Source organism: Chlamydotis macqueenii, chromosome 4 (assembly GCF_036417535.1).
Source record: "Chlamydotis macqueenii isolate bChlMac1 chromosome 4, bChlMac1.mat, whole genome shotgun sequence".
Lineage (NCBI taxonomy): Eukaryota > Metazoa > Chordata > Aves > Otidiformes > Otididae > Chlamydotis > Chlamydotis macqueenii.
In genome coordinates this window covers 81850194-81862464 of record NC_141559.1, presented here as the reverse complement: position 1 = coordinate 81862464, position 12271 = coordinate 81850194, and the positions used below count along the sequence as shown (strand labels likewise).

At 51.0% G+C, this 12271-nt stretch overlaps 1 protein-coding gene across 1 annotated transcript; it reads left to right on the top strand.

The window, feature by feature from the left end:
* Positions 1-1970: 1970 nt before the first annotated feature.
* LOC104480401 (5-hydroxytryptamine receptor 7) lies at positions 1971-11772 on the top strand. The gene is made up of 2 exons (XM_010121326.2): positions 1971-2494; positions 10000-11772. The coding sequence occupies exons 1-2, from the start codon at positions 1986-1988 to the stop codon at positions 10769-10771; spliced, it is 1281 nt and encodes a 426-aa protein (XP_010119628.2). The 5' UTR covers positions 1971-1985; the 3' UTR covers positions 10772-11772.
* Positions 11773-12271: the final 499 nt, after the last annotated feature.

Here is a 12271-nt window from a genome sequence, read left to right as displayed (position 1 = left end):
CCCCATCCCATCTCGGCACGTCATCAATCCCGAAGGGCTGGGGGGAAAAAAAAAAAGACCAAAAAAAAAACCAAAAACAAAAAAAAAGAACCCCACTTGCAGTGCCAAGAGCAAGCAAGCCAGAGCTTCAGCACACCCTGCCCGCGTGAGGAAGCTATTTTAGCCAGCCTCCCACGCAGGCTGCGATGCCTGAGCAGCAAAGGAGAAGCCCTGGTGTTAAGTACGGCTTTAACAGCCCTGTTTTAGCTCGCCGGCGCTTTCCTCGCCGATGTACTTTTTGCAGGGAACATCTGCCCCAAAAATATCTCTTGGGGTTGGTGCCGACTCTGATCTGAGGTGATGCAGTGCTTTGCATCTCAGAGATTGAGAGATTTTTTATTTTTTTATTTTCCATAACCAGCCCTCTGTGCTGTCCCTGGGAGGGCTGGAGGGTGCCAGGGGTGTTTGCCCAGCCCCGGGATGGGCGAGGGAGCTGGTGGCACCAGGGATGGAGGTGCCCATCTAGCGAAACATTTGGCAGAGATGGATGTGGATCCCTGCATGCTCTTTCCTGGTTTCTTTTCCCTCTGTTTTGATTTTACTAGGACAAGGGAAAGGCTCATCTTTAGGGATCTGCCTCTCCCTGGCTGTTCACTGCTCTTCAGCACGGAGCTGAATGAACGTGGGACCTTCTGTGAGCACGGGGGGTGGAAAAAATGCATGGAGCAGGGAAAGAAAGCATCTCCTGTAAAATAAGAAAAAAAAAATAATAAAAATGGGGAAGAGTGCTCTGGAAGCTGCCTTTCTCTGTACCCTGCTTGCTGGCTTTCAGGCTGCTCCTCCCGCGCCTGCCTCGCTGCGCTGCAGGACCGCGTTCAGGAGCATCTTCCCAACTTCCAGCCCTTCCCTCGAGGTCCTCGCACGCTCCCCCCCACCCTCCCCAAACCCCATCACCCATCATCTCTGCAGGGTTGGGGGTGGGTGCAGGATCGATCCCCCCTCCTCCCAGGTCTTTGCTCCTCCCTGGGGCTCGGAGGGAGCCGGGGACCATCTGGGTCCCTGCCCGGGGAGAGGCGAGGGGAGGGCGGGAGGAGGGATCGGGGAGGCGGGGAGAGAAGAAGGATGCTCCGGGCTCGGCTCTTCGCTTTCTCGCCTGAAGGATGTCTCACCCCCTCAGCACAGGTAACTCCGGGACCCCCATCACCCCAGAAAAGAGGAGGAGGGGGCGCTGCAAAAGGGGAGGAGGGGGTTGCAATCCTGCTGTGATTGAAACAACGCTCCTTTCGGGGGGGAAAAGGGGCTTTGACAGAAAAAGGGGAGGACGCCGGTTGCGCGCGATGCGTGGAGCCCTGCCCAAAAGTTTCCCCCCTTGATGGCCGGGAAATACCCACGGGGGTGAACACACAGGGGTGGGAGCGCGGTGGCTGCTCTCCGTGTCTCTGCCACGCGTGTGGCGGTGATGCTCACGGCTCCGGGCACGGGCTGGGATGCGCGTGGTACTCCGGGGGTGCTGCGTGTGATGGGTACAGTCCCACCGAGGGTGTTATCCCCCTCTCTTCTGTGTCCACACGTGGGAATACGCGTGTGTTTGCGTGGGATTTAAACGTACGGGTGCACAGGAGAAGTGCGAGATCAGCAGCTGGGCAGTAACGCAAAAATAACACGGGCAGCTGCGATCGGCTGCCGTTACCCATCCTTGCAGAAAAGCATGCAGACGAGCAGGCAGCCTGGGCAGCTTGCGCTCCTTTAAAAGTGGAGAGGAGAGGAGCTTTTTCCGAGCATCCTCCAGCAAACTGCGTGCCTTTGAGCAGACTTGGGAAGCGGCTTCTTGCTGAGCACGTGAGATCCAGCCGCAGCTTTGGGAGGCAGGAGCTGGGGTGGAGCTGTGGTGGGGGGGAATATTTTATTTTCTTAGCCTGTTTGTGATAAAATGTTCTGGTTTGTCACTGGAGGTGTCATTGCTGGGAGAAAACCCGTGCCACTGCCCGCTGCGGTGAGCTCAGAGCATGTTGCTAAGGGCCAGCCCCAGGCAGTTTCTGGAGAACCATCTTCTCTTTGTGGAGGACGCAGAGCAGCAGCACCCGGCGCAGAAATTGCTCCCAAATCCATTCATGACTGAGGAACCCTCCACCCCAGCCGAGCCAGACCCGCCATCCTCCAACCTCACCAACGTGACGGACTGCGGCGAGGAGATCCTCCTCTATGGGGACACTGAGAAGATCGTCATCGGAGCGGTGCTCTCCATCATCATCCTCATGACCATCGCAGGCAACGGTCTGGTCATCATCTCCGTGTGCATCGTCAAGAAGCTCCGGCAGCCCTCCAACTACCTGGTGGTGTCCCTCGCGGCCGCTGACCTGTCGGTGGCCTTCGCTGTCATGCCCTTCGTGACCATCACAGACCTGGTGGGGGGAGAGTGGCTCTTTGGGAAGGTTTTTTGCAATGTGTTCATCGCCATGGACGTTATGTGCTGCACCGCCTCCATCATGACCTTGTGCATCATCAGCGTGGACAGGTAAGGGAGGACAAGGCACTTGCCATGTGTTCAGGTGGGCTTGAATATAAGGGTGTTTCTGGAGGTTGAGGGCCACCAGAATCATGATCCTTGTTGGACGGATGCTTCTGCATGTATTTTCCAGGTGCATGGGGTTGCTGAGGGCTTTCTGTATGAATTAGGTGCCTCAGTCTCTTTGGAAGAGCTGGACTTAAGGTGCTTTCTCAAGTAACTTCTCTAAGTTACTTGCTTAGTCCTCCCCTTCTAGGCAGCTACTTCACATTGGTCTTTCTTGGCTTGAGGAACAGAACCTAGAGGATAGACCCATGACCTGATCTTCTCCATGGAAGGAGGCTGGATCATGACATTATTCAACAAAACAAACAAACAAACCACATTGAAAAATCCAAGTTACGGAGCTTCTGGAGCCCAGTCCTACGGGATGCTCTGCTGCTGCCCTTGGCTAAGGATGTTGGCAACTCCCCCCACCCCATCCCAAATCCCCAAAACCTCTGGTTTAGGGCAGTGCATGCATTTGTGAGCGTTTGCCAGCTTCATCTCCCACACCTGAGGTCAGGAGGGAAAGGCTAAGCCCGTCTGGCAAACTGGCAGGGCTCGGGCAAGTCAGCACCCCCGTGGGTCTAATTATAGCAGCCTGCGTCATTAGGGACATTGCGGTGACGAGCCGGTGGGCCAGATCCAGATCAGAGGCGGGCACTGGCTCTCTCGGGGAGTTGGTTTGGGTTTACGCCGGCACCGCTGAGCCGGGCTGGTTTGCCATGAGCCGCTCAGCGCTGCCGGTTACGGAGCGAAATCGCTCCCAGGCCAGGCGGTGAGGTCCGGCTCTCTGCTGACCTGGCTCCGTTTGAATGAACAGGCTGCTTGTGAAAACGCAGGTGTGTGCAGGCGGGAGCCTGTCTTTGTCAGAGGGAAGAGATAAATGCAGTAATGGAATATGTCACTGCTTCCTCTTGATGAGCGGGGAGCAGGGAAGCAGCTGCACACTGATCAGATTGGCTTTGCTTTTTAAAAATTCCTTTCCTTCTTTTTTCCCTTTTTTTCCATTTTTCTTTCTTTTTTTCCTTTCTTTATTCCTTTTTTCCTTTCTTTTTTCCTTTTTTCTTTTTTCCTTCTCTCTTTTTTCCTTTTTTCTTTCCCTTTTTCCCTTTTCCTTTTCCCTTTTCCCTTTTCCTTTTTCCTTTCCTTTCCTTTCCTTTCCTTTCCTTTCCTTTCCTTTCCTTTCCTTTCCTTTCCTTTCCTTTCCTTTCCTTTCCTTTCCTTTCCTTTCCTTTCCTTTCCTTTCCTTTCCTTTTTCCCTTTCCTCTTTCCTTTAATTTTCCTTCCCTTTTTCCTTTCCTTTTTCTTTTCCTTTTTCCATTCCTCTTTCCCATTTCCTTTCCTTCCCTTCCCTCCTCCAAACGCACACAAACAGGACAGTCCTTTCACAAAAATCACTGCAATTTATTCCACTGGTTCATCACGTCCCTCTCGCCTGTGAGCAAACCAAAATGCGAGGACGCCGTGCAGGCAGGCGCCTGGGGTTGACGTTGGTCCATCTTTCCCCGCCGGAATGGGAACAGGCAGGAGGTTTCTGGGGAGGTGTGGACACCAGCATAAGGGGGTTCACACGTGCTGAGGGCAAATCCTGGCTGGTGCTGGGGGCTGTAGGTAAGGCAGTGGGGAAGCAGGGTGGACAGGAGTTTCCTCTGCATGACTGTAAAACCTGGCTTAAGTGGGAGCAGCCCCAAGGCTGCTCTAAGTTGCACCCACTGGTCATACAGCCAAGGAGGATCCAGCTGATGTTGGAGGCACTTGTGGTCACACTTCGTCTGTCTCCAGCAGCCCCCCACCTCTCTGGGAGAGCATCTCTGCCCAGCTCACCCAGATGAACTCGATGGGTCTCCAAGGAGCCCGGGAACAGAGCAGCTTCAGGCTCTTGCTGCAAAACTCAGGCTGCCAGCGATGCGCTGCAAAGAGGGAAAACCATCCCACCCCACAGGGACACGGTCCTGGGCTCCAGCTCATGTGGCTCTCGTGTGAGGCCGCACCTTGATCACTTTGTTCAGTTTTGGGCCCCTCAGCACAAGAAGGACGTTGAGGTGCTGGAGCGCGTCCAGAGAAGGACAGTGAAGCTGGTGAGGGGTCTGGAGCACCAGTCTGATGAGGAGCGGCTGAGGGAGCTGGGGTTGTTTGGTCTGGAGAAGAGGAGACTGAAGGGAGACCTCATTGATCCCTACAACTGCCTGAAAGGAGGGTGTGGGGAGGTGGGGGTTGGTCTCTTGTCCCAAGTAACAAGAAATAGGATGAAAGGAAACGGTCTCAAGTTGTGCCAGGGGAGGTTTAGATTGGATATTAGGAAAAATTTCTTCACTGAAAGAGTGATCAGGCACTGGAACAGGCTGCCCAGGCAAGTGGTGGAGTCCCCATCTCTGGAAGGGTTTAAAAAATGTGTAGATGTGGTGCTTAGGGTTTGGTTTGGTGTTGGACTTGGCAGCATTAGGTTTACAGCTGGACTCAATGATCTCAAGGGGCTTTTCCAACATAAATGATTCTGTGATTCTATGATTCCATCTTTGCTGCACCTTCTCCAGGTGCTGGCCGTGCAAACCCCACCGTCCTTTACAGACATTATAGAGGAGCTGCAGCAATGGAAACAATGGAGGGAGTAGGTTGCTTCAGACCTGTCAGCAGGGTGATGGAGAAAAAATCTGTGATACAAGAGGCTGCCACAGAGCCTGAGCCTTCTGGCGTGGGCTTGTGCCTCGGGTGTGTTAGCACAGGGACCGTGACGTGCTGGGCACTCAGCTGGGCTGCAACATCACCGTTTGCTCCCAGACCTTCATCCCCCACCATCAACCACCTGATGGTGAAGAGGGCAATTGTTCAAGATGTATTTCTAGCTGGGAAAAGAGATTTAAAAAGCAAAGGTTGTAATTTGAGTGGAAGGAGGACTGGCAGGGCAGAGGAAAGGGGTGGACAATCCTCCCGGCTGTGCCCACCTCGGCTCTGGGTGGGAGGAAGGACACGCTGTGAGTGCAGGGGGTTGGCGGGCTCAGTCCGTACCAGGACTTCAGGAGAAAAAGGGAATAATTGGGATGTCCTCTGATGCACGAAGGAGGAGAAGGTGACTGGGGCACCATCCTGCTGTTTTCTGACCTGAGGGTCCCCGGGAATGGGCTGTGAGTTGTGTGAATTATCCTGGGGCAGTATCCTGAGCATCCTGTATGTCATCACTGCTCCACGTCAGGCATCATCCTCGCTGCTCCCGCAAGGCAGTTGAGGGAGGTGGATTGAGGGAGACCACAGATCCAGAACCATGCCTGGATCACCACCTCCCCCCAGCCTTGGGACAGGCAAGATTTTTGGTTCAGCTCCTGATGGAAACAGCTCCAGAAGAACACTTTTCTGGATATAAAGCAAAACTGACCACAAAGCTAAAGCAAAGGGATACCTGAGTTTGCAGAGAGCCTGAAACATCTGCTCCAAAAGAGATGAAACGGTCGGTCATCTCAGTGAGGCATTAACTGAAATTTCCACCAGCCATGACGGCAAGTTGTTCCTCCTGCCCTGCAAGAAAGAGGAGGAACAGCACTGGTGCTTCTCAGAAATATAAACCCCTTCTCTAGTTCTGTCCTGAATGCCAGCTTGGTCAGCACTGCTAGCAGCTGCCTGTTTCTGCCAAAGAGGAGGCTGCGTTTTTATTGACGGCTGAAGTATCCTTATACTTTGGTTAGCTTTGACTGATATGAAAGATGCTTGGTTTGCCCAAGAGGACCAGTACTATTAAAATGTAGGCTGCTATTATTGATTATTAATGCAGAGCGCTTTCTAAAAGCCTCTTGATTGAAGCTGGTAAAACTAATCTTGTCTGAAGAGGGGGGGGGGTTGATTGATTTTCTTTTAAATCAAAAAAATATAAATGCTAGAAACATCCATCTTTCTCTTACATTTTTCTTCTGTAAAAGCCTGCCAATATTATAGAATTTTTATTGCCACAAACCAAAACCAAAACAACAACAACAAAAAAACCCTTTTGGCTGTTCAGTTTTTGATTAAGGCAGGTCCCTGCACTGTATCTCCAGGGAGGTGGGATGCTTCCCTGGGATGCTCCCACCACCGCTGGCTTGGGACATGGGCAGGTGAAGCCACAGGTAGCTGCAGCCTCCAGCTGCCCTTTGCGTCCTACACCTGGAAGTTTCCTCTCCTTCAGCAGGAGGGAGCAGGCACGGTGTTGGCCTGGAAGCCAGGTACGGAGCTTAAATTTGGCCCAGAGAAGCCATGGGGTGGTGGTGAAGGAGTGAGGTCTGGAAAACCCTAATTCTGGGCCTATTTAGGCTCAGCCAGCCTGTGAGAGTGGAGATTTGTCCTTTCCCAGTTTGCCAGCTGCAGAATGGAGATAAGGGCACCTTGGAGAGGTTTTGGTTTTCTTTATTTAGTGCCTGGCATGAGGATTCAACGATTACCATTGAGCATAGAATAAATAAACTGAATTGTCTAATCCATGGGGTTGATGGTGGAACCCAGCCTGGGCCAGGTCTCGTACCCCGCGGTGAGGGCTCGAGCTGCCCAGGCATCCGTGGGAGCGAGGACGTGGACGGAGTTTATTGCACAAGGACCGAGTAGCTGCACAACCAGGTCTGCGTGGAGGGGTCCTGGTAAATCTCTGCTCTAGGAACTCGCTTTTGTTACTTGATTGCCACTGAACTCGATTAACAAGACACACACACACGCTAAAAAGTAAAAAATCATAGAATCACAGAATGGTTTGGGTTGGAAGGGACCTTTCAAGGCCACCCAGTCCAACCCCCCTGCAAGGAGCAGGGACATCTCCAACCAGATCAGGTTGCTCAGAGCCTCATCCAGCCTGACCTTGAACGTTTCCAGGGATGGGGCCTCCACCCCCTTTCTGGGCAACCTGTTCCAGTGTTCTATAAAAAGACTCAAAGCAAGAGAATTTGATTTTAATTTCATGGCATGCCTGTGCAACCTCGCTTCCCGCCCTGCTATAAATGCCGGCCTATTTCGAGGTCTTCCCGCTCTCATGGGAATTATAAGCAAAGACCTCAAAACGGCCCCATTTCCTCCAAGAGCACAAGGCACTCGCAGATGCAATGTGTCAGCTTTGCCTGCTTTTTAAAATCTTGTCACTGTGCGTTTTGCTTGGCTAGCGTGGAAATTCCTTGAAGTTTCAGCAAATTCTGAGCAGATCGGCTTCTAAAGAAAATGCAGTAATAGCATAATAAAGGATATCACACAACACAGCCTATCTTAGTTTGCAAAGTTCTTGGCTTGGATAGAGAGAGGAGAGATTTTTGGGGTGCTGAATTTGGAGATGCAAGAGCAGAGTTATGGTTTTCTCCCAACCCAGTCTGCTCTGCCTCCATAGCCCCTTTCTACAGCAAGGAGGGATATTTGGCAGCGTCCCTCCAACCTGCTCCCGCCCATCTCTCCGAGTCCTGATCTTCCAGCCAGGCTCACCACTTCTCATCGTGCTCAGCCCAGGTAGGAAGGAGAAGACGGTATGTGATGGGGTTAAAAGCCCTTTCCCATCCCGAGAGGTTGTGTTGCCTTTGCGTCTACTGATATCGGCCTTCAGCCTCTCCCACTGTTGAAGCAGCGTAGGTGGTCGTGGAGAATTTTGCTTGGTTTTTGTGAGCAAGGACAGCTGAAGAATATACAGAGGAAAACAGGAAAAGAATAACTCCATGAATGAATTCAAATTCATTTTGTCAGGGAGTCAGGGGAGAATACTTTGGGCTTTGAATTTATTTAGCAGTGAAGAGGAGAGGAGGAATTAGATTTTTGAAAATTTTATTTCCATCTTCAAATCTTATGGGGGGATCTGGAAAAGGGAAATAATCAGTGAGGAAAAATCTCCTAACGCCTATAACAAGATTGATTGTTGGGAAAAAATAATGATACAACAGAGGTAAAATTCTCAGCAGAAATATTCCTTTTGGCAAAAAAAAAAAGCCCGTTCTTCCTTTGAAAAGCTTTCAGCAAAAAAAAATACCCATAGAGCTGCTGTTCTCACTGCCCCTTTGGACTGACACAGTTTATCCAAGACAATTAAGAGCTGACGTGATCCTGCCTAAAAATGCCTGCACCATCCCGAGAGCAGGCAGGTTTGAATCCAACAGGCTGCAAGATAAAATAAATCCACGCGACAGCGGGAGGCTTTTGCAGGACTGATTGAGACCGAATAGGAGGCAGAAGTTTTCCAGTGGGAACACTGGCTGACAGTGGCCAACTCCCCACTGATTTATTAGTTTACAATTGCAGTTTACCAAGTAACGGGTTAGACAATTTCCTAGTCACATGAACTCCCTCAGTCAAGGCTGGGGATGGTTCAAAATTACACCCCGTGGTCTAACCAGGAGCTGATGGGTGATGCAGTCTCCAGCTCTTTTCAGTCAAGCTACCAAGGTAATTCCTAACTCCAGGCATCAGGATTTGTGAATCTGTGGGTCACCACATGCTTTTGGGGTCTCCTACGTGGAGCTCCTCTCATTTTACTCTCCAGGAAGGGCTGGACACCATCACTTCAGCAGCTATGGGCCATGCAATGGAGCAGACTGCTCCAGATGTTTGTCTTCTCCTGTCTTGGTTTCCAGCGGTCATCTCCAAGAGATGCTGCAGGAACCTGTAGCTTTGTCCTACTATTGCAGGCTCGATGGCAAGGGGAGCGATGGGGTGTGCTGCTGACAGCAGTGTCTCCCATGGGTGCAACTGCTGCAAGATGCAAACAAACAGTTCATCGTCTGAGAGAAGTTTTGAGTCAACAGCTGTCAGTCTTGCACCGCAGTCCACCACCGGATCACTAGCTTTGCTTTCCGTGCCCATCCGGACGCATCCTTAAGTCTTCCCAACAGCAAGATTGCACCTTCCTCACACGCTGCCTCAGGGGCATCTCAGCTGCAGGTTCTATCTCTTCCCAGAGTTCCCAAGTTGCCTGGACAAAGGAGAAGGATGTTGTCCATCCCACTTCCCATTGAACACCAGTACCAGTCTATTCTTTTCATCTGGAGTCAGTCCTGGTGCATGTATTACTCTGTGGATCACCCATCCCACGCCCGGGTGTTTTCCTAGGAGGGCCACAGTCTGGAGTGAGTTACGTGCCACAGCTGGAATTTGTTGCTTGTTCTTTGTGCAAACTAGTGCTGGTGGAAAACTGAGCTGCTTTAGGCATTTTTATTCCCCAGGAAACCATGTGGAGCTCGGACCGCACTCAGCAGTTGAATGACACCTCGTGTCACGCGTGGGGTGGTTGCAAGAGAGCAGTGGGGAAAAGTCAAAATGGGGTGCTTAGGCAAGAGAGCTGAAGGGGTGTGAAATGCGTTTCACCAAAGACACTGCAGCTGCACGTCTCTGGGAACACTTTCCTTTAGAGAATTAATTTATTGTCCACACCCAGGATCAAAATTCTCCTGTGACAGAGCATTAGCAGCTGATTAGGCCCTGAAACCACCCAACAGCATTCACACCTTTCAGCCCTCCTAACCCTTTGTAACTCTTCTCTTTTCCAGGTATCTGGGGATCACTCGGCCCCTGACGTACCCTGTGAGACAAAATGGGAAGCTGATGGCCAAGATGGTCTTCATTGTTTGGCTCCTGTCTGCCTCCATCACTCTTCCGCCTCTTTTTGGCTGGGCCAAGAACGTCACTGTGGAAAGAGTCTGTCTCATCAGCCAGGACTTTGGGTACACTGTCTACTCCACGGGGGTTGCCTTCTACATCCCCATGGCGGTCATGCTCGTCATGTACAGTCGGATCTACAAAGCCGCCAAGGTCAGCGCCGAGAAGCACCGCTTCATGAACTTCCCCAAGCACTACGAAGAGGAGGGCGTCTACTGCCTGGAGGCCTCCAGCCGGAGCCACCACAGCTCTAAGCGTACCAAAGCGGTGGAGGAATGCGCAACGCTCTCCAAACTGCTCCGGCAAGACCGAAAGAATATTTCCATCTTCAAACGGGAGCAGAAAGCAGCCAGGACCCTTGGCATTATTGTGGGGGCGTTCACGTTTTGTTGGCTTCCATTCTTCCTGATGTCAACAGCTCGGCCTTTCATCTGCGGCATCCGCTGCAGCTGCATGCCCCTGCGGTTGGAGAGGACTCTACTCTGGTTGGGATACACCAACTCCCTCATCAACCCCTTGATTTATGCTTTCTTTAACCGAGACTTGAGGACTACTTTCTGGAACCTCCTGAGGTGCAGGTACAGGAACATCAACAGGAGGCTCTCTGCTGCCAGCATGCACGAGGCTCTGAAAGCCACAGAGAGGCACGAGTGCATCCTGTAGAGCCGTGTCCTCTCACTCAGTGCCTGACCAACCTCTTCATTTCAGGTTCCTTGCTTCTCCTGCCTCTCGGGGCTGGCAGAAACCATGTGTGCCATCACCGCTGAGAGTGACACCCCATCCCCTCACCCCGGGAGGAGCTCTGGTTCTCTTCGCCCTCAGCGGGAACAGTGGGCAGCCCTTCCTTCTCACCATGTCCCAGGTGGGGACTGAGAAGCCGTGAGCAAGACTGGGGATTCAAGGTCTACCGCCGACTGTGGGCAAGTCACATCACCTTTCTGTGCCTCAGTTTTCCCATCTGTTAAAAAAAAAAAGAAAGGAAAAGCAACCCTCCCAACCAACCAAAACAAAACAAAACAACCCAAACCATTCAAACTTGGTAAGACTGTGGCTCTCCACCTTCAAAAAGGGCTCTAAGGTCTGTGGAAGGCACACAATATACGATGTAAAGATGATGCTGGCTGCACTTCTCTATCAAATATGACAGCAGCTATAGGCTCCGTTGCAGATCTAAGCACTCATGCCGCCCCAGCTTATACAAACTTTGCCACCGATGTAATTGCATTTTACACACTGAGCTCATGTCCAGGTTTGCACGTCAGAGCAGTAATACCAATGACCCCCATTTCCCCGCACACCGTAGCACTGCAGCACTTGAAAGAGACATGCTCGCAGAGTGAGACACAAATGAACATGAAGTTTCCTTCATGGTTGGCTAGGAAAGTCCAACGGTCTCCTCATCAGGGCATTGACCAGTGAGCAAAAGACAGTTGTGTTTATTGGGTTATACTGTAATTCATTCTCAGACAAGTGATGTGTGTTCATAATTTGTGGCTAATTGACTCCATAAAAGCACGCTTTGGTTGACAAAAAAAAAAGTATGTAATATCTCTGACAGCTTTACAGTGCTTCAGTATGATGTCCAGCAGGCTTGAAAAACTACACTAAACAATGTATCTTTTTTTATATAAAAAAAAAAGTCTGATTGCCTTATTTTGGTGTAGGTTCTTTGGTCACATTGACTTTAAAAAGTGTCTCTTTACTTTTAAAGGGTGGTGGGACTCGTCTTCCTGAGGTCGTCTTTGCATTTAACCAACCTTGCAGCATGAACCTTGCTTTGCAGCCCCACAAATCCTTGCCTGTTTGTAGATGATGTCTCCTCCATGGGGGCTGTTGTTTGAGCATCTCTTATCTGGGCTCTCTTGTCAAAGCCAGACTGTTCAGAGGCTCAGGAAAGAGGGTTCCAGCCCTCCCTCCACTACAGATTTTCTTCTTTCTCAAGCAAGAGTGTATGAGTGGCGCTAGTCCCATCTCTTGGAACATCGTGCAGTATGATGACTCCATGAGTTGGTTGTTGGATGTCTTGGCTGACTGCTGGTGTGGTTTGGCATAGTAATCAAGATTTCTCCTGTGAATTATTTTGTGCTCTCACTTCCTCTCCTTTTAATAGATATTTGTCTCCTATTTCTTTTTATATCTACTTTTTTCATAGATGCCCAACAG

Coding starts and splice junctions, on each gene's coding strand:
- LOC104480401 (XM_010121326.2), top strand. CDS start 1,986: ATGTTGCTAAGGGCCAGCCCCAGGCAGTTTCTGGAGAACCATCTTCTC. Junction 2,495..9,999: donor TGCATCATCAGCGTGGACAG/GTAAGGGAGGAC, acceptor TCTCTTTTCCAG/GTATCTGGGGATCACTCGGC.